At 44.0% G+C, this 22,867-nt stretch overlaps 1 protein-coding gene across 6 annotated transcripts in view; it reads left to right on the top strand.

Annotated features, from left to right (window-relative positions):
* The window catches only part of Ebf2 (EBF transcription factor 2), a 196,140-nt gene that overhangs the window by 149,245 nt on the left and 24,028 nt on the right, over positions 1-22,867 (top strand). For 4 of the 6 annotated variants that reach the window (XM_052190497.1, XM_052190499.1, XM_052190496.1 and 1 more), the window contains 3 exons: positions 5,557-5,674; positions 7,295-7,425; positions 8,125-8,251. In XM_052190497.1, the coding sequence (XP_052046457.1) occupies positions 5,557-5,674; positions 7,295-7,425; positions 8,125-8,251 (376 nt within the window). Of the gene's footprint in view, positions 1-5,556; positions 5,675-7,258; positions 7,426-8,124; positions 8,252-22,867 lie in introns of all 6 variants that reach the window. The other 2 variants (XM_052190498.1, XM_052190494.1) reach the window with 1 other exon arrangement.

Here is a 22,867-nt window from a genome sequence, read left to right as displayed (position 1 = left end):
TCTAATTTCTGTGTGTATAATTTTAATACCAAAGAAACCACTCCTCTATTGGAAAATTAACTGTGAAGGCAGATTAGCGGGTGTGCCCACCTACAGGGTACTCCACTGTGGCCTTATATGAGCTGGAAAGAGCATTCTTACAACTCAGCTCCTGCTTGGTATAAATTATTAGGGTGAGAAACATGGACTGTCTTAAGGGTAATAAAGAGAAAAATAGAATTTGAAGAAGTACACACGTTTTCATGTGTACTTTGTAAGAAACTGCTCGCATGCCTGTGGGTTCTGGTCTCACATCTGGCCTTGTATTCTTCAAGAGACCATGCCAGCGTTATGCTCCTGTCTCTCTTGGCTAATGCCACCTTATCATTAGGTGACTCAAAATAGAGACCCACGGGGCAGAGGCAAGTGAATAGCTATGAATTTGGGACTAGCCTGGTCTACATAGTGAGTTTCAAACTGCCGAGGGCTACCAGGCTTTCTTGCAGAGAGCCTGCATTCAGTACCCAATACCCACAGGGTAGCTCACAACCTTCTGTAACTCCAGTCCCAGGGGACATGCCACACTTTTCTGGCCTTCATGGGCACACACTCATATAAAACACACTCATACATGTAGGCAGGACACAAACATAAAGTAAAAAGAAATACATCTTTTTTTATTTTTTAAAAAAGGATAATGAGAGCCTAATCACTTGTCTGTTAGGTCTCTGTTTCCTGGCTAACCAAAATTAGAGATGACAGTCAAAGTAAAACAATGAGTTGCAAAAAGGGAAGGGCCACTCTCACTTAAACCTAGAGCTATTCCAACTAATCTCACCTCCCCTTCCCTCGAACTCTGGCCTGAGGCTATCTTGAGATGATTGAATTGCTTGGTGCCTGTGTGTTGAAGTGCCTGAGCTGTAGTTACCATCTACAAGGACTTGTGCAGATCTGAAATACAGACACATCAACAGAGAGAGATAAATGGAACTTGTCACCAGTATGAGCAGCAAACACGGAGGTCCATCCCTCACGGATTATGGACATCTGCATTCCTAATTGGCATTCTTTCGGGCTGTGCCAGCAGCCTGGCAGTGCCAGGAGAGCGATAGACTCAGAAAAGATGAGATGTCACGTTTAGGTGACAAGAGACATGGCTGAGGCCTGGGCACCCCATTGTACGGAGTCTTGGTCCATATGGTTGCTATAATACCAGTGATTTGAGGTTTGAGGGACCTCCAAATGGCATGTTTCATCCAGTCTGAACGTGCTATTTTCAAAGCAGATGGGTTTATGATCTTAGAATAGCAAGTGGCTTGGATGGCCGCATGACCAGCAGAGTCCATGGTAAGACGCATATAAATAGTTAACAAGGTAATGGTAAGAAATGTTGACCTTGATTTGTTTGGCTAAGATGTAAAGATTTTTGAAGGTCAAAGGTGTCCTTGTGTAGTGTTTTGGAGTCTAGCTGTGTCTGACCCTCTAACATTAAGCTGCTGTGGCCTGCAGTTTTGAAGAGTGAAGCAAACCAGGGGGAAAGCAAGGAGGGGGAGAGAACAGGAAATGGAGTGAGGTGTTTCAGGAAGTTGTCAGGGGTTGACTGATTGATTCCAGATGGAAGGGGTCAGCCTTTGTGACCCAGGAAATACTCACTAGGGGAAAGAAGTTGGCTTGGGAAGGGGAAGGCCTGGGAGTGGGGTGATGTTGGAATGCACATTCTACTTCCTTTAGCCTTAAAACATGGAGAAGTCCTTACTCCTTGGGATAGAATAATATCAGCGTTGTCATCATCCATCAGAGAACAGAGAAGGAAGTTAAACCTGAAGCCTTGACTGAGCCAAATGGGTCTTCCCATGTGTAATGTAGCTTATTCTCCTAGAAGTAGAGAGAATGTGTATAAAACCCAGTGTTCAAACACGAATAGGGAAAACTCATGTCTGATTTCATGGGCTGGAATTTGTGAATCAGATCCATCTTTTTTTTTTTCAAATTTAGCTTAATTGGTAAGATTTCCTAGGTACTTCACAGTCTAAGATATTTGGAATATGAAAAATAGAATTTCTCACATACACACACAGCAGCAGCACACACACATGCATGCACACACAGGCATGCACATACATTTGGACATAATTTAAAATCTTGTAATAAATTTTGCAGACACTGAAATAATTCAGGTTAATTCCCTTGCTGTCACGAGAGGCCAGCACTAGCCAGCAAAAGATTAAAATTTATTTCCATTGTTAATAGAAAATAATGAAGTGCATGTGAACCACCAGGGTATATCATTTGGGAAATGTTCACTTTGGAACTCTCTCTCCACCCAAAGCGGACTATGACGAAATCTGCTGGCTAGAGAAAGCTCTGCATCTTGTGACTGGGATGCACAAGAAGTGTCAATGGATAGTGTGACAAGCTTGTGCAATGAGTCAGTTCCTGAGTGGCTGCCCCTCACAGCCTCGCCATCCTTGGATGGAGCTGCAGTTCCCCTTGGTGTTCCCAGGCTAGTTTGTTATGGTGTAATGCTTGAAGGTCTCCCTTATATTTTTGTTTTGTGTTTGAAGATCTATTTTGTTCCCCCTCCCCATCCTACAATTTTCTGAGTAGCATAAACATAGGTGGTGCAGTTTAGCACACAGCCTCCAGCTTCCAACCCTGTCAAATGAGGTCTGTTTCTTCCTCTGACTCGAGGCGTGGTCTTGTACTCTCTGAAATCACTCTGATAAGCACTCAGGCCTGGCGTAATTGCCAAGAGTGATGGATGTCTGTTTTGCGGTCACCACCACTGGATAGGAATTATCTAGAAGGACTTTTCTCAGACATTCACATGTTAACACAGACACAATTGGAAACAGACCTAAGACTAGACAGGCTGCATCCCTGAATTGTGAGCAATTATATGGGCGATAATTTTCTGAATGACAACTGAACTTCCTTTCAGTTTGTACTCTGAGTCCCCAGGGCCTGTCACGACTCCTGATGTGTAGGTGGAGCTCAGTGATTATCTGTTGAGTTGAATGATTGAAACTCATTTACATCCATGTAAAATCTTCATATAGGTTACATCAAGCCCACAGAGTGAGGCTACATGAAGTGATTTATGGAGCCATGGGTCCTGGGGATTCTTCTAAACCTGTGAGATTACAAGTCTTGTGAAAGATGCCATCCTGGTGGCTGATAGCCAAGTCAGTAAGATGCTTGCTACGAAGGCACGAGAACCTGAGTTCAGATCTCCACCTTAAGAAGTTACATGCAATGGCATGTGCTCATAGTCCCAGCTTGGGGACAGTGGTGACAGGGCGTAGGCCTAGGGCTACTGTCAAGCAGCCTAGGCTAATTGGCAAACTCCAGACCAGTGAAAGACACAAGACAAGGTAGCTATCACTTGAAAAATGCCACCCAAAGTAGTTGACCTTATATATGCATTCACATACAAAGGGACATACACACATACACTCACACACACTCACACACATGCATACTCACACACTTACACACACTCACATATACATATACATACTTACCCACTCACATACATACACTCACATACTCACATATATATGCACACATACATACACACACATACACTCTCACACAAACACACACATACTCATATACACTCATACACACTCACACACATATGCATACTCACACACTTATACACACATATACATACACATACTTACCCACTCACATATACACACACATTCACACACATACTCACATATATATGCACATATACATCCACCCACATATACTCACAGACACACACATATACAGTCACATGCACACTCAAATATACACACATACACACATTCATACAACTCATATATACACTCACCTACACACCACACACACACACACTTTAAATTCTCTTCAAGGCAAAAGAAAACAAAGGGAGGGTAGGATGACCATTCTGTGGGATTATAGCTGACTGGGAAGGGAATATGAAATCATTTTCTGAAGAGATAAAACATTCTATTTTTGAGAGGAGAATGGACTATCCCATGAAAGTTGACTATAACACTCTCAAACCTGTACTTGCCATAGTTTTCCATACAATGGGAGAAGGGAGGGGACCATGGGATCAATGGGATGAGAACAGCAACATTTGAACGGGTTTTGAAATTGAAAGATGGGTTGGTTTTCAAATTTTGTTATGCTATTCTGTCATCTGATTTGCCCGAAATTATCCATAATGAAAAGGTTTTTTCCTTGGGAACACTGACTTCTTTCCTATTGAGATGTGAGCAAGGTCATGTCTCTCCACCCTCCTCTTTCATTTAATAAGTTAGAAGGCGTGGCAGAACAATTACAGGTAGGCTGATAGCACACATCTGCACTGGGGCCACAGGCAGGGAGAGTCATTCTGAAGCACGGCTCATTAGATTATTCAATGTCCTTCCTGGAAAGGGCTATACATATTCATGAGCATGCATATAATACGTTTCTTTCTCCAAGGAGCCACAGAAAACCTGCTGTGCAGAAGTGCATGCACTGAGTAGTAGTTCCTTCTGAGGCACTCTTTTTCCTGGGTCAAGGCCAAGATGATAGGTGTAGCCAGGTATGCTCTTTTCTGCCTTCCTTGGATCAGCTCTACTTTTGAAACTCTTTCATGATCTGACCAGCAGCACATATAATAGAATTAAATTCTCTCTATATATATAGGCTAGCTCCCACTCTGCAGTCTGGTCATAAGACCTCAGAGAGCAGTGGTGTGGTGATGCCTTTCCATTGCTGATTACTACTCTTTCTAGAACCTTCTCTGGCATTTAGACTATGCTAGAATTGCACTGGATGATGTCTTCTGTCTTACTAGCTGGGCAAAGGAGGCAGGAGCGAGGCAAATGGGTCACGAATCGTCAGATTTCGGCTTGTATTTTACATCGTTCCAAACTCTTTCTGTGCACCATCTTATGCAGTCTCATTAGAGCCTGCAAGAGAGATAGCATTATTTATGTTTCCTAGATAAGAAAAACTGAGACTTGAAAGGGGTCAGTGATTTGTCTTCGAATTTATGTTAGGACGCAGTGGCCTCGATTTCAATTCTAGTTTTTAGTTCAAGTTCTTACTCCAATTGATCCATGCCCACCCCTGCTCTTTCCTCCAGTTAGACACTAAACAATCCAAATCTCCCATACTGCATTTGGGGAGCCACATGTTCTCATGGAATCACTATTCACACATGCAGAGGGACACTGGACACAACTGATCAGTGAGTGTTCCAGTGACCACCGTCCATGGGACAGGATCCTTGTTTCCGAGCTTGGAGAAGTGAGCTTCCCAGCGGAGGTTCTGTTTCAGTTCCTGCATTGCCACTGTCTGCAACTGTGGTATCCACCAGAGGACAGCCCTGCTGGCGATGAGGTTTCTGGAAACAGCAGATAGAAGGCCAATTTCCCCTGTCAAGACACTGACAGAGTTTGAACTCGGAGACATAATAACCCAAGGGCCAGAGGCGGCCTCTCATTCTACTCCAAAATTCTGCTCTGTTTCTCACTTCACCTTGCAGAAGTATTTTACAAGGAGTCCTGGTGTGAAACTGACCAAGTTCTCCCCTTATCGCTTTAAATGCAGGTCGTGTTGTCCACGACAGTAAATGTGGACGGACATGTGCTGGCTGTTTCTGACAACATGTTTGTTCACAACAACTCTAAGCATGGAAGGAGAGCAAGAAGGCTTGACCCATCAGAAGGTAGGGCTGGGACCTGACCCAGACTGTGTTTGCATCATTTGATTGTTTCTAGACAAAGTCTCTACCCCAGACTGGTCTAGAACTTACTATCTAGAAATTACCTTTGATCTTCCTACCTCTGCCTTCCCACTGCTGGAGTGCAGGTGCCCACCATCACACTCAGTATATGTGGTCCCGGGGATTGAACTTGGGACTTCCTGTATGCTAAGCAAGCACTCTACCCCCGAGCCCCATCCCGCCCCATGGGCATTTCTAAGTGCTGCTGTACATGCTGACTGTACTCCGCCCCACTCAGCTCCCAGCTAGCATGCAGCTCTTACTCTCTTCTATTCCAATCCGTGTTTTTCTTTCAGCGAGACTGGTATTTCAGGCGATCTCGGGCCTATGACATCTTAGTTAAACAGGAACAGTACAGTGCCAGACGTGCATGAAGAAGTGTCAGATGTGCCTTTAAACAGATTGTGGGCAAAACAAAACAGTGTGCAGAGTGAAGCTGACACTAATTGATTTTTGTTTGCTTGGACAAGAAGAAATCACGGGCTGCTCTGGGTCATTTTCCAAGTGCATTAAACTAATTAGAAATACTGGTAACTGTTAAATTTCAAGTTGTCCAAAAAAATTAAAGTATACCAATGGACAAACTGACAAACCTAAGTGAATTCCATCTCACTTGCTTTTCCTGATTTTCTCTCTCCAAACCTGCTGGTGTTGGAAGACCTCATGCTATCTACAAGAATCAAATCCAGCTATGAGTTTACTGTTGATACATCACTACATATTACCCACCAGCCCTCTTTCCAACTCAACCCTTAAAATGTATCTTATATAATTTAAATAGGAATTAATGAACTGAAAGAAAATGATTGAATCAGTAAAGAATTTGGAGCGGTGTTAATTCTCCCACAGTGGGCACTGAAAGGGAAGAAGAAAATCCCAGAGTTCAGAGCTCTGAGCCCTTCGAGTTTCTTTTGACTGATTGGATGTGATTGACTGGCCGTTCAAAGGGGGCTCATGTTTTTGGAGTCCTGCCAAAGTTCTCCTCCACCTTTGACCCTGTCAACTTTAGAAATAGAGTGATGGATTGAGTTTAGTTATGGCCTGAACACAGTATTGGGTTCCTGTTGGGATGCAAAGTCCAGAGGTCTTGAACATATTCATGAAGGGAGGAAACTCTGTTATACAGAATTGGGAGAGCGATTAGAGGTTGTCTCTAGGTGGGGTTGAGCAAACCCTTCAACTACGATAGATCTCGTTTCCTCTTTCTCTCCCTAGTATGTTAACAACCCTTGTAAATCTGAGCATTGTGGGGCAGAGGAGGTGGGGAGAGAAAAGGGATTTACACTTTTCTAGAGTGATCAACTTATAAAAATATGGGCAAAAACAACAGAGTTTTAAAAACACCCTTTACACAATTAGCTAAGTGTTTCGGTCTTTCATACATAATGGCCAACTCATTAGGCTTTAATGACCTGGTAAAAACCAACAGCCAATTAGGGAAGGATGGGAAATCAACACAGCTTCTTGGAATGACCAACAGCTTTCCAGGACAGTACCTTTCCCAAACCCCAGACATTACCCACTAAGGACACAGAGCTGACTTGTTCTTTTTCTTCTTCCTAGCTACACCCTGCATCAAAGCCATCAGCCCAAGTGAAGGCTGGACCACAGGAGGGGCCATGGTCATCATCATTGGTGACAACTTTTTTGACGGTCTCCAAGTTGTGTTTGGTACCATGCTTGTATGGAGTGAGGTAGGTTAAAGCCATTTACTCCCATGATATCCTTTGGCTCCATAGTTCTTTTGGGCTGGAGGAACTAGCAATTCCTGGTGAAGTAGAACTATAAATATTCAGTCCTGAATACCTAGTACGAGCAAAATATCCAGGGTATCAAGACATGTAAAGTCATAACATTTGGGGAATGAATTCCTTAAAATGATAAATATTCATTGCAGTATTTATATAAGATTGTGAAAAATTAGAATCTAAATATTGGATCATAGGAGATGATGGAGAACAATGTTAGAGTATCTTTCCATCAAAAATTATGTTTTAGAAAAAATCTAATGATACCAGAGAAGAACATGTTTATGCTATGATGCTGTGTGTGTGGGGCTAAAGTCAGGATAATAGTGAATATGCATAATCTAATTCTGTGACACACAGCCATTGAAATGTCTGGGCAACACACTAGATCCTAATATCGGTTGTTTCTGCATTATATTTTAGATTTCTTTGCATAGTTCTGTAAATCCCCAATTTTCTAAATTGGATATGTTTGACTTACAATTTATAATCAGCAAAACAAACTAAGTGCATTACCAAAAAATGAAGTAGGGGTGCTGAGTTGGGCTTGGCAGTTGCCAAACTAATATGTGAGGCCAAGAGCAGTAACCTCTTTCTTTGGTGGCTTGTCTAGTGACTGTCTTCCCCTGCCTCTTCACTTCTCAGCTTATAACCCCTCATGCCATCAGAGTACAGACCCCTCCCCGGCATATCCCTGGAGTTGTGGAAGTGACACTATCTTATAAATCCAAACAGTTCTGCAAAGGAGCCCCAGGCAGGTTCATCTACACAGGTAAGAAAGAAAATTATTTCTGAGGTAACTGGTTCCTAGTTCATCTTTGCTTTATTTATCAGTATCTCTATTCTGTAATCAGCCTAGTTATTCTAGATCTTTCTGGTACTGTGGGAAGAGTGACCCGAGTGAAGAGCATCAAATGGGAAGTGAAGACTCAATTCTAAATTTGAACTTGACGCAAGAAACTTCTACATGATCTGTTGATGGCTATGGAAACTCACTTTGGGAGCAAACCCTTAGAAACATATCTTTGTTACATAACTGTACGAGGGACTTTTGTATGAGCAGTTGGGTAGACATAATCAAAGTTGTTGGCTGTGAGTTTTCTTGAAAGCAATTCAAGCATGTTGCCCAGTAGAGTGGTACAAAGTATTTTAAAGCCTTACAAAAGTAAAACCTACCCACCCATTCAATTTTCACTAAATGTCGTTTTCACAGTGTCTACTCCAAATGTCGAATGACTGCTTTCTCTCGGTGAGGACAGATGACACACCAGACAGGATTTCTTCCCTGTCTGGAGGTTTAGGAACTTTTGGAGGATGTACTTGGTTGACTGAGTGCAGGTAGAGATTTTCTAAATCCAAAATGCAAAGCATCCATTGTAAGAAGTATGAGGTTCAGGAAGAGAACTCAGTGTGGATTGGATCATGGGATTTGATCTGGTCTGGTCTCAGCGTGGATAGCAAGTGATGGGAAAGAAAAGCTATTACTATAGCTCCCAGTGGGGCACAGTTCACCCACTCATGTATGCCTTTTGCGAAATGACATAACTCTAGCTTATGAGATATTGAAGGGAGGGAAGTAGAGTAACCCTAGTGAAGTGAACATTCTGGGGTCCAAGGCAGATGGCAAAGTCAATGAATGGTGTTATGTCACTCAGGTGAAAATATGGGTAGGAAAATGAGGGCTCTCAGGCTGGTCATCAGGAGACCCCTCTGAAGAAGGGACATTGAGCTCAGAACAGTAACCCAGGAAGGGACAACACACAGAAACATACCACCTCCTCTGTGATCCATTCATATAGTTTTCCTATTACCCTATATCCCCAGAGAGCTGGTGGGTCAGTGGTGTTTCCTGAAACTGTACCTGGAAGTCATGACTCTGTTGGTGTGATGGGGTGTGCCTGGCAAAGACTATAGCAAGATGATGAGCCTGAAATGAAAGGAGCCCAATGCCACTGGATAGGAACAAGAATTCCAGGGTATTAGAGTGAAGTCCCTGGGGAAGGGAGCAATGGGAAATGAGGAACGCAGGCAGGATGAGGGCAATGGGGAAAATGCTGAACCAGGGAGGATCTAGAAAAGAGTAAGAAATGCAAAGATGGGTGTTGCCGTGAATGGGAAGGCAGCTCTACAGTGGAAGGAGGCTTGAGAAGGCCCCTTGAGAATTCCAAAAAAGGAGGGCTGAGGACAGCGAGGAGAGATGAGAAGAAACAACTGGGGGAGGAGGAGCCTTGGAGAATGGACTGTCCTTGATGCCTGGTGAAGAAGGCCCTTTTTGCAGGACACTTAACACATTCTTGGTATCTCCAGTGTTTAATCTCAAGTTCCCCTGGGAGTAGCTGATGGGTCTAGCCTTGGAAGATAGAGGTGAGTATTCTAACAAGCACTTTGCAGCCAGCCTCCAACTCTCTACTGAGGTTGGGAATGATCTCAGTTCTCAAGGGACTAAAGACACTTAGAAACAGATGGTGTGTGTGTGTGTGTGTGTGTGTGTGTGTGTGTGTTTGTGTGCACACTTCCTCAGAAAGCTGAGGCTCTTACTTCTAGCTGCATTTAATTGCGAAAACCTACATTGGCTCTCAGACAAATGATGTCTCTTAACCTCTGGCTGTATAGTGTAGTGTAGTGTAGTGTAGTGTAGTGTAGTGTAGTGTAGTCACTGACTAAATATGTATTCAAAACTATGTTCAAGATACAAGACAAGTAACATTAGGATACCTCAGCACCCTATTGTTTCAGAAGAGAATATAGATACTCTAGATCCCAATAATTAGTTTTAGTCTCATAAGATATGTAAAAGCCAAAGGGGTTGTTGGAATGTCTATCAGGGAAAGACTAACTCGGGGAAAATCTAGAAAGGCTTCTTGGAAGAGGGAAATATAAAGGACATTTGGAAACAACAGTTTTCCATCCAAGGATCTGTATTTCTTTCAAACAAACATAGTACCTGGTGGAAGACAGACCAAGATGTCATAGCTGCTATGTGGCATACCTAAGTGTCAATGTCAGCACAGAAGCACTCCTTCTGGCTTAATAAGATTTGATTTGCCGCGTATTGACACATTACTGACATGGCCATGTTTGTGTGCGCTGAGTGTGCATCCATGATGCTGAATCTTGTATGTACTGAGCATGCTCACCATGTTCAGCACTGACACTTGGGACACACCAGACCTTCAGACTCTCACCTTCCAAGACATTAAGATGTCAAGGGAAGGTGTACATGTTGTAGTGTCATCAGGCCTGGACCCATGCTTGACTGGCCTGCTAAAGAGTTCTCTGCCACACCTTATAAAGTAGGATACATATGCCACAGAACTGAGGAGAGGACACTGTAACATGAGGGCTAGGGAAGGATGGTAATGGTCAAACAGCCAGCTCCCTGGGAGATTCAAAACAAAGTTTGGGTTGCAGAATTTCCTGATTGTCACCGTGCAGGTATTCTTTCTACTGTGATTTCAAGCTACTGCATGATACCATAGGTCCCTGGGACTTCAACCACCGCTCCCACACACTGGAAAGCCAAGGCTTTAGATACATGTATATCAGTGTTTCTTTAATTCTCGCATTAAAGAAACACTGACACTGGTGTCATTGTGGCCTCTGGTTTGAACAAGGAATGGCAAATGTGATGAATACTCAATACTTATGTGAGAAGTTGTAGCAACTGGATTTCAATTACTTTTTGTTGTTTGTTTGCTTGTTTGTTTTGAAACGGGGTTTCGCTATGTAGTCCAAAGTGCCCTTGAACTTGAGGTCTTCAAGTGTTGAAATGAGTGTTCTCAAACTTGAGTATTAAGGAGAACTTAGAATAAGCCAAACAGAGGGTCTTGGACGTGAAAGGCTCTTGGAATCTCTTAGGTCACCCAGGAATGCTCTCCACTCATTGACTACTGTGGGGAATAGTATCACGATCAGATTTGATTCCTCAAAGGCAATATTGGGGTTAGGGGATGGCCCAGCCAGCACAGTGCTTGCCATATAAACACAAGGCCCTGACACTGAAACATAGAATATATATATATATATATATATATATATATATATATATATATACACACACACACACACACATACACACCACACACCCAGGCATAGTGCCATAGTGCTATGGGAAATCAGACAAGAGAACATCTGGGGCTCATTGGCCAGCCAGTCCAGCCGAATTGGTAAACTCCATGTTTATCAAAAGATTTTGTCCCAAAAAGGAAGCAATTGAAGAAGACACGCAGTGTAGACCTCTGGCCTCCATGCATGCACACAGATGAATATACATGCTCTCATAGGTGTGAGTTCACACACACACACACACACACACACACACACACACACACACACACCTTTCTGTCTGTGGTGCATAGAATGGCTTATAAGGCAGTGTGAATGCAGAGGGTCAAATGGAGGCCAGTGTGGTGGCCCAGACCAGCAATGACAGAAGCTTGGACCACAGTGCTGGTGGTGGGGACAGGCAGAAGTGAATGGAATTTAGGAAGTAGCATTGACGGGACTCGATGATTGATTGGATGGGGTGATGGTTGGCGGGGGAGGGATGCAGACAATGCTCAGGTTTCAAGTTTGAAAAATTGGGTGGGTAGCGTTGGAAAGTGATGTGTTTTAAGGTATAAAGTGCTGGGGGAGTTCAGAGGGAGGGCACAAGGCTTCCAGCTGGCGGAGAAGTGGGAAGATTTAATACTGTAAAGATGTCGATTAATGAATGCATTTAGCACAATGCCAATCAAAATACCAACAAAACGTTTGGGGAAACTATACCAGAGTTCATCTGAAAAGGTGTTAAACTAGAAACCCTGGTTTTGAAAAACAAAAGGGGCCTTGACCCTCCAGACATTAAAACCTGTTTTAAGGTTTAATAATGAAAAGAATATGGGGTTGTGCGGGATTGTATGGAAATGTCAGGTAGCGGAAGAGAAAAATATCAAAATAAACTCTTTCTGCACACATCAAGTATGTCAGTACTTAAGTACTGGCATACTGGGGCTCTCCCTCATGTCAGTGAGGGAAAGGTTTACACAGTCTGCTGGGCCAGCTAGTTAGAAAGTATCAGGAAGAAGGACTCAGATTTCTAGGTGGACATTATCAACTGGGAATATTTTTAAATTAATTATTGTTCATTAAAATGTACATATTTCAAAAGAATATACAACTAAGACATAACTATCACCATGAACCTTGCTTCTCTGTACCCTAAGAGGAGACCATTGAGGCAAAATAAAAGGGAGATAGGACTTATATAAAAAGTAATATTTGGCACATCAAAAATGTCAAGCATTAAGAACAGCACCCGAGCATGTTCAGCTTTGGAAAACACAGTCTTACATACAAGAAGATTCATCCATTTGTTGAGCAATAAGCAAAAAATATTATGCCTCCTCTTGCCAACCGCCCTTCTGTTTCACTGTGGATAAAGACGTGAACATTCGACATATTACATATTAGGGGATAAAGACAAGGACCAAGGAAGGAGGCAGCAAATATGATCAGAAGTGATGCACGCATGTGACTGGCACAGGAATGCAAACATGTAATCCCAGCTCTTGGAAGGGAGAGGCAGCAGGATTATGAGTTCAAAGTTATCCTTGGGTACTTGAGTTTGTGGGCAGCCCCAGCTAAAGGGGCATTATCCAGAAGGAAGGAAGGAAGGATGGGAGGGAGGAAGGGAAGGAGGATGGAACAGAGGGAGGGAGAAAGGAATGGAGGGAGAAAAGAAGAAAGGAATGAGGGAGGGAAGAAGGATTGAGGGAGGGGAAGTGATTTATGTCAATGTGCTTATTCCATAAGTGGCAACAAGAGCAAGAACAGTGGTATAGATTTTTTTTCCTTATCAAGGGCGAAGTAGTTGTTGTTGTTTAAGCAAAGGAAAATACACAGGATGGTAGAACTAGAAAAACAGTGCGGCAGGAAGGTGGATGGTTAGAAAAGTGTTCCAAGATGTTGCTAGCCGTGTGCCTCATGATCTAATGGCTCTACTCTCAGTGATGTCTACTCAGAAAATAATTGAATTCGCTCAGAGCTCTTCATTGGAGTTCTATTATAGAACTCCAATGGGGGATTCATTAAGTCAAAATGAAGTTTTGCATTTTAGACATCAAAAATAATATGGTGTAGATAGAATCTTGTTTACATGAAAGATAACCATGATTTAAGTTTTTCAAAGCTCGGGCATAGCCTACTGGGCGTGGTGGTGCATGCCTATAATTCCAAGACTGGGAAGAGGAAGCAGGAGATCAGGAGTCCAAGAGCATCCTCAGGAAAAATAGTAAAATTTAGGCCAGCTTTGGATACATTTTTTTTTAAAAAAAGTAATAATTTAAAAATCTTAACATTGAGCATGGCAGCACACACCTTTCATCCCAGCACTAAGGGAGTGGAGGCAGGAGCATCACACGCATGGGTCAGCTGAAGCTACATAGCCTACCTGCTCTGTTTGCACAAAAAAGGAATAATTGCACCAATATATAAGTAAGCAACTATGGTTTTCGGGTATTGGTATTTTTACTTTTTTCATGTTCATTGTGATTAGTTATCACAATTAACTACAAATGTGTCTATTTGTGATTTTGATAAAAATAATTACAAGATAAAAATCCATATCATGTATGTTTAAATATGGAAAGCATGTGCTCCTAAACTTGACTCTTGGTGCACAAAGATGCTTCTTGTAGATGGAGGTCAGGGACTCTCCTTGCTTTTGAGGGGAAGGGGCCGTGAGAGGCAGGCAGAGTGAGAAGGATCAGACTCTTCAGCTGAGGCTTTTGCAATAGAGAAGAAACTAAAAATACAAACACGGAGTCAGAGAGCTTGGAACTGAGCCAGTTCTTCCACCGTGAGGTCACTGGGCCAACTGCAACTCTTCCTGGTGGCCAAAAGACAGCGGTATCACCGACAGATGGGTCCAGGTTCCCCAGGGAATGGGCTCATGTCCTCTTATATTCCTTGCTGAAAGAAAGCAGCATCGTGCAAGCTGACTGTGATGACTGGAAAGGCAACGGCCTCCACAGAAGACTGAAGAAAACAGGTTTCCACCCAGACCCGGGTCCTCATTCCAGCCAGCCTACGAAAGACTGGATGCTTTTTCTATGCAGAGTTAGGCGAAGGCCTCTCGGGCTTCTAGCTGGTTTACTCTCCAACCACTGGGTCAACATAAGCTGTGTTCTCAAAGCCCCTCCCCCTTTCAGTTCTGTATCTGGGGCTTCCCTACAGGATGGTACTCATGGCCACTGTAGGTCCAGACAGAAGGCTCAGCTCCAATATGATGAGCAAAAACTCACCCAGGTCTCAGAGCAAAGAGAAACTTGAAACCTGGAGAGCTGTGCTGGTTAAAGTAGAAGCAGATCTAAAAGAAGATATACGGGGAGGGTGGGGGGTGTCAGCCAGGAAAGCTGCCCCGGGGACTGCTTTGCATCCATCTTTCCATGTTCTTTTGTTAAGCCCCTGTCCCTTCTGAGCCTCAATATCTGTATCTGTAAAGCGTGGATACCAGTTGTACGATTCTCCACGGATAGTTCCCTAATTGAACTGATCATAACAACCATCAAATCACACCTTTGGAGGATTTCAGCAACTATATCTAAGAAATGAGTTTAGGAGACATGGGTTCTGCTCCGGCTGTCATCTCAGAGCCTCCATGACTTGGAGAATTGGAAGGATTCTTAGGGGACCAAGGTCATGGCACTCTTAGGTGGAGTTTGTGAAATGGGGATGTTAAAAGGAGGCAGGAAGGGAAAGTTCAGTACATAGCTCCCCGTTTGCCACACTCCCTTCCACCCAAACAGCTCTGTGGTCTATGGTCTAGCTGCAGATGATTCAAGGAATCACCACCATGGCGGGGCTTAACCTTTCAGAAATACCTGCTAGCATTAAGTAGACTGCAGCAATCCGTTCTCCATGGCTTCTGTTGCCAAGGATGACACAAGCTACACGGGGCTCTGATACACAACAGTCTCTTCACACATGCGACTTTGCAGCTTTGTTTTTCCTTCGACCACAGTTTGCTAACCCGCAACTTGCTGCTTTGGAGTTGAGAGTCACATGGGACTCAGCTCATCAGAAAGAGTCCAGTCGCCTGTGTGTGGTTTGAAACCCAGAGGCGATATGCCCAGCTGAGGCTGAGAGGGAGGAAGCTCCTCTCCTCTGCTCTTCTGAAAGACTGTTCTGCAGACAACTGGCAATGAAGGTCCTCCTGGTACCAGCAGGACCTCAGTGGTTGGCTGGGCAGAGTTCTCAACTGTCTGTATTTGATGTGGCAACAGGTTTATGGGGAAAAGCTGTCCTGAGCACTGTGGTGTGTGTGTGTGTGTGTGTTATGCATGTGTTCATGGGTGTGCTTGCCCATGAAGATATGCGTGGGGACCATTGCTTGGTGCTGGATGCCTTTCTTGGTCACCTCTTCAACTTATTCTCCTAGACAGGCTCTGTGACTGAACCCGCGGCTTACTGACTCAGCTGGGCTGACTGTTGAGCACCTGGGATCCACCTATTTCTACCTTTCTCCCAGGGCTAGGGTTACAAGTGCCCACCACTGTGCCTGCCCTTCCATGGGGGGCAGGGGTAGGGGTGGAGACCTACACTGAGCCCCTTGTGCTTGTACAGTGATCATTTCCCTACTGCCTCATCTCCCTCGCCCCAGGCTGTCCATTTCATCGCAAGCTAAGTCTGACAAATTCTATCGTGAAAGAACAAGGGAGAGAAAAAAAAGGCAGTGATTGTAATTTAGTAATTACGTCTGTTGTCCGTTGAGCTCATAGGGCCTGACTCTTCTTGTGGCCTCTAATAACTGCCACCTTTCCCCCGCGATGACAGTTTTATTAGTACCTCTGCTTCATAGGTGAGAAACCCTTTGTGCAGACAAATTAAGTCACCTGTCCATGGTTGCCAAATAGGTTCCTTCTAAGCTGTCTAATTCCAAAGCTCAGCCCTTAATCACTAAAGTCTTCAGTCCTCCAGTACTATGCAAACTGGACCTGGGGCAGAAGGCAGCCAGAGGGTTGCTGTCAGGCTGTTGGGTAAGCAAAATGAGCAAGGTAAGAGGGGCAGGGATCTTTATGCAAACTTTAAAAACAATATTTATTCTCCCCCCCACTCTGTGTGTGTGTGGTGTGTGTGTGTGTCTGTGTGCATGTGTGTGTATGTCTGTGTGTGTCTGTGTGTGTGTGTTGTCTGTGTGTGTGTCTGTGTGTGTCTGTGTGTGTGTTGTCTGTGTGTGTGTGTGTGTCTGTGTGTGTGTCTATGTGCCTGTGTGTGTGTGTGTCTGTATGTGTATTGTCTGTGTGTGTGTGTTGTGTGTGTGTTATGTGTGTGCATGCATTGTGTGTGTGTTATGTATGTGTGTGTTGTGTGTGTGTCTGTGTGTGTGTGTTTGTGTGCATGTGTGTGTATGTCTGTGTGTGTGTCTGTGTGTGTCTGTGTGTGTGTGTTGTCTGTGTGTGTGTCTGTGTGTGTCTGTGTGTGTGTTGTCTGTGTGTGTGTCTGTGTGTGTCTATGTGCCTGTGTGTGTGTGTGTCTGTATGTGTATTGTCTGTGTGTGTTTGTGTGTGTGTGTTGTGTGTGTGCATGCGTTGTGTGTGTGTTATGTGTGTGTTGTGTGTGTGTGTGTGTGTGTGTGTTTGTGTGCATGCAGATGCTTGCATGCCTCTGGTTTGCTCTTCTTTAAGCTTTACATATGCTCTGGAGACTATGTTCAGATTTCTGGGCTTGCCCCACAAGTGCCTTTACCTGCCGACACCCTGCTGGCCCCTACCCCAACTTTGTGGAGAGCCCTGCAGCCATCCTTTGCACCGTCTATCTAACCTCAAGAAAAATGGGGGGCAGGGCTAAGGGATGCCACAGTCAGGGAAGTGCTTGCGGGAAAGCATGAGAACCTGAGGCCGGCCCTCCATCATCCACGGGAAACACCAGGCATCGCAGTGTGCGCCTGTAATCCCAGTGCTGGAGAGCCGGAGGGAAAGGACCCTGGAGTTGATCGGACATCCAGTTGAGTTGAATCAGTGAGAACCAGGTTCAGTGGGAGACCCTATCTCAAAAATTAATTAATTAGCTAATTAATTAAATGGAGGAACAATTGAGGAAGACTGATGTTTTTCAACCTTTGGCCTTCGAGTGTACATACACACATGTGTTCCTGCTTGTGCAGATTCATGTGCACACACAAGTGAGACCTGCCACTTGAAAGGGAGGATGAAGGCATTTATGACCAGAGGGTGATTGTGCATGGAGCTATGAAGTCATGGACACGATCAGTACGTCAGCCTCTGGCAGGAGGATAGATACACCGTGGATGTGTTGGGTCCAGACGTCTTCTTCCCTCATTGCTCTTTGACCAGCCCTGGCCTTTCATGAATCTTCTTGTCTGTAAAATCGGAATTATTTCTGAGAAATGTGTCACACAAGGCCATTACTCTCTGTTTGGATGATGGGAGATTCCAGTTGTTCAGGAAATGGGGAAGGGGCGAGATAGCCTCGGCAGGCGGAAGGTCGCTGGGAAGCAGGTGGGGGGTCACAAGTGGAGTGAGGAGCGGAAGGTCCCAGCTGGTCTGGGTGTGTGTGGCTGCTTTGCAAGGTGTGCAATTAAATTTAAAATCGACAGGATGGCCTGGCTACTGAAGACACCGTGGAAAGTTGAGGAGTCTGTGTTAGCTCACCCTCTGTCCCCCAAGACTTCTTATCTTTTATTTTAGCAGAGGCCCAAGTGTTGATTAAATAGCACTGTTCATTATTGGTGAGAAAGCAAGCATCAGTCGGGAGGAGAGGTGGGCAGCTGACATAAAATTCTACCCCCCTCCAATCATAGCACAGACAGCCTGCTCCCCAAGGCTCTGCCGGAGGTGCTGGGTCCCCCTTCAATAAAGATGCACCATGCAGATGTGAAAACTTGATTTCAAATGTTAATAGCTCATCCATTTTATATTTCATTTTTTCCCCTCATAGCATTATCATGGGGGAAAAAATCCCATCAAAGAAATGAATCTGATTTTCAGTTTAAAATATCCGGTTCAGACATCAAAAACTGGCCCGAGTACAATTAATCGCCATTCAAACTGGAAACCAGTTGGATCAACAGCTCCCTTGGTGGCCTGTACTTTTACAAAGTTGCCCATATCCCCAGCTCTGGTGAAAGGCAGTTGCTTCTTCAGCTCAGTCTAAAGAATAATGTCCCCCCTGCTGGACCCTGTTGCTTCACGAGAGACCGCCCAGCTCCTTAATGGACCGGTGCTCGCTGCTATAATATTCTGAGTGCAAGCTGCAGACACCGTGTGTGCATTCATAAATGCTGCCTGGTGGCATTTAGGTTTATGCCTGAAATTTATCTTTAATTTTTACAGTTGTCTCCTTAACCGTGTATATTACTCCCTTCTTCAAACAATCTGTCTTGTGACTACAGTTTCTCCTGAAACCAAAGCATAATTAAATATTAAATTAATATTTCATTTGAAATTAAATATCAAAGGCTTCCGTCTAATCTTTCTCTCATGCACCTTTGCTTCCCTTGTGTTCTCTCTCCTGTGTCCACAAAGGCGGGTGCTGCCTCTGAGTGATGCGCTCTGGTTTTGTCTTTATTTCTGTTATTTACTTATTTTTTTAAATTGCTGCTGCTACATGTTTGCTCTGTTGACTCAAATGGACATGAAGGGAGGTTTCAGTGTGCCCCCTCCCAAATTAGGAGTGGCACAACTCAACACCTTATAACTGCGATGGTCTCATCCAAACTTCTCATAGAATGCCACTAATTCGAACAAGTGATATCCTCAGAATCAGAAGCCACCAGGAGGTTTCGAGGACAACGAGTCTGCTCATGTGTCTTCAGCGAAATCTCCCAAAGCCTCTCCTGGTCACGCAGCAGGGTGAAGGTGCCATTCCTGGGCACTGCTGATATCTAAGACAGTTTCTGTGCTAGGGTCAGATGTTGTGAAAGCCTTATCTCCAGAGCATTGGCATGCTGAATTATACAGGTTGATCATCCCCGATCCAAAAATTTAAAATTGACAGTGCCCCCAAAATGTTTTCAGTGTGAACATGATTCTGTAAGAGGAAATTTCCACACCTGACATCTCATTATACTGATCCCAGGCAACATGCAGGTGTGGTAAAAATGTCACCTGAAACATTATCTTTGCACTGCACGTACATAATATACATTACATTCAAATGAAGTTCATGGTATGTGTAGATCTCAGGTCCATGCTATCTCATTAAGAAGATGCAAAGATTTCAAAATAAAATTTCAAAATCTGAAATAACTCCCAGCCCCAAGCATTTCCGATAAGGAATACTCAACTGTGTAAGTTTAACTTTTGAATGTATTAGGACTTTTGACAGGTTGCTGCATTAATAGACAATCATTCTCTGGGACTGAAAGGAAAGGCCAGAGATGCCCTTCTTCCTTCTTTTGCAATCACATTAAATAGATTCTAGCTCTTTGCTCTGCACTTTTATAACAAAGAGGGAGATTCCTTTCAAGTGCTTTCTTATTCTTGAAGGGAGTTGGGATTTGGAACTGGGACTGTGGGGTCCTCTGATTTGGAGTACTGTCCCCTTCTGTGGACCATGGGCTTTGTAAACATTGTGTTCGAGGGAAGACTATTCTCTGCAGATGTAGAGACAGACACACAGCTGAGCACAGAGTTGTTGCCTTTCATGGCCTTTTGATAGAAATTCATCAGCTGCACATGATTCTAGGATTTAAGTGAGGATGCAACTAGTGAGTAAGCCACACTCCAGTGCTGCGATTCGCCAGCAGCTCAGAGTGGCAGGAAGATTCTCCACTCAGAGCCTCCCTCACCCATTTCATTTTTCAAATTCTTACAACAACCCCACAATAAACTCCCATCATGCCATGTTTGTGGTTTGCCCTCTTAGTGGTCAGGGCATGAGTGACTTCTCTTATTAAAAGACTTGTTTTTATTTTTAATTGTGTGAGTGTCCCTCTTAATATATGACACACGTGTATGGGTACCCACCAAGATGGGAGTGGGGAAAGATGCCAGATTCCCTGGAGCTAGAATTACAGGGGGGTGTGAGCTACCTGGTGTGGGTGCTGGGAACCAAATTGGTCCTCCGGAAGAGCAGGAAGTTTATAACTGCTGAGCCATCTTTCCAGACCTAGGAAGGTTTTCCTGTAATGTTTTGTTAATGAGATCATCCCAGAACACCAACAAATAACTCTTTATCCACGTTCATCAATGATGTTGGATTTTGGGAAAACAGAAGCAGAACATAAGCTGTAGAAAGTCTGGTCTGATTCTTGTAGCTCTTCTGAAGATATGAAAATATAAAAATCATATAGAATATACGAATCTCATCAATCCTTTGGGAGAATTAGTACCAAACACTAGCCAGCTGTCTGTTTGTTTATGAGTGGTTCCCACATAGATATTTTTAGTTAAATTCTGTTTACTTTAAAAGTAACCTTTTCATGCATTTCTTAAAGTTTCCATCTCTTTGTTGGGCCCAAGATATGTAAGGAAATTCATATATTATTCCCACAGTCAAAATGAGAAATGACACTAAAGATCTAGGCTCTCAGGAGATATGTTATGAAATCTCAAGGTATTGATGAAAGTTTTTCAGGGCTGATCCAAATGGGATTTAGACTCTGTGGCAGTTGAATCGCGTGTTATTAAACTCCTTAAGCAAACCCGAATGATTCCCAGTGGAGGATTAAGACATTCTATGTATAGCAAAGACGGAACTCTCACGTCGGAGGCTTCTCTATTGAATTCCCCCTTGATTAGCTTCTGTAATATTTAACTTCATGCCATGCCATAATTATTTAATAAAAGGTAAATATAAATTATACTTCAGGAGGGATATGACCTTTTACCTTAATGTTATGTTCTAAAGAAAGATATAGATAAACAGAACCTATAGGTTGAAGCATATTTTTAATTTACTCTTATTTTTTTTGTCTTGCCAGCATATCTCTGTGTCCCTGTCAGCCAGAGCGCAGGCAGAACTTCACAGCATCCCACACTCCGTGTGGTATGGGAGGTTGTAAATTCACAGGGATGATGGCAGTTAATGACCTGTGAGGTCCTTCGAGACAGTCTTGGTGCTGGTCTTGGACACCTCATTAGCTAATTGAGGTTTTCTTAGCTCACCTCGGGTCCCCAAAGCCAGAGAACAGCCAGGGTGATGGGGAGTGGGGGAGATGGGATTCAGGGCAGAGCCTGGAAAGTTAGTCTGGGACCAAAGTAGATACTTGTCAAACTCAGCTTTATGGCATGGAGGTCTGAGGGGGTTTGATGTTTTCTGTAGTGCTTTGGTGTCTGTAAGTGGGTTTGATTCCATGATTTCCCCTCTAAGAGTGCATTGCATTTGACGGGACCATGGTCCCTTGTGTCTGGTGGTTTTCAGCCTACTAGGGGAAGACAGTTGGGAACAAAAGTGTGATACATTCTATTCATGAGAAATGGTAGTGTGTGCTGACCAAAGAGGCCAGCTCCTGTGAGTCCTGGGAAGACTGAGAAAGAAGATTAGTGGCAGGGAGTGTGGGGGTGGGATGCCACACTGCTCTCCTTAGGACGTGTGAGCTTGTCCCAGAGAGTGAATATACCTGCTACAGAAAGTGGGGTGGGGAGCAGACAGGAGGAAAGACCTTAAATTGACCATCTTACCACCCCTCCCATTCATGTACCTTCTGCACATTTAGAATGTACCCATGTCTGCCATTTTCAGGCTTGTTTGGTTGTTTTTTTTAAACCAAGACAATCTTCAGGATGGATAACGAGTAGTTCAGAGCTCACATGAGATGAAATGATGATGGTTAATTCTGAGGGCGCTCGCAGTGTGAGTCTGTTTGCCCTGCAGCATCAGGCAGCTGTTGTGTTTGCTGGTTGATGCCACATGGTGCCTTTGCCTCTATCAATGGCTGTGGAGTCAGGTGGCCCTGGCAGGCTCCACAGCCATCTGCAGTCCTATCCTGGAAACTGGGAATGAAGCACAAAGTGCACACAGAGGAGGGTGCTGCACTCGGCCTGCAGAAGAGGTTAAGAGAGCATTTGGGAGGGCTAAGGAAGCCAGAACTGGGATGCTGCCTTTGCTAGCTGTCACAGCATGCAGCATAGGGGAGAGCCTATAGTGTGGCAGTGAGAGCCAGGGAGTGAATGGGGGAAAGGGCATTGTCAAATGTCCCCCTCGTAGTGAGCCTTCAGTGTATTCTAATAGTATCCTAATGACAACAGCAACTGTCATCGTCACACATGACAGACGGTCTGTGGACATTATAAGGTTAAGTGAGAAAAGTTTACAGAGTGATTACAGCCGTGCAAATAGAGATGCTTACATGGATTCTGGGTAAACGGGGGCTCTGAGAGCATGTGTGTCATACACCTCCCACCCAAAAATATTTTGGGGGATACTTTTAGGAAAAGGAAAGAAA

The sequence above is a fragment of the Apodemus sylvaticus genome, chromosome 8 (assembly GCF_947179515.1).
Source record: "Apodemus sylvaticus chromosome 8, mApoSyl1.1, whole genome shotgun sequence".
In the NCBI taxonomy this organism is placed as follows: Eukaryota; Metazoa; Chordata; class Mammalia; order Rodentia; family Muridae; genus Apodemus; species Apodemus sylvaticus.
This window is presented reverse-complemented; position numbering and strand designations above follow the sequence as displayed.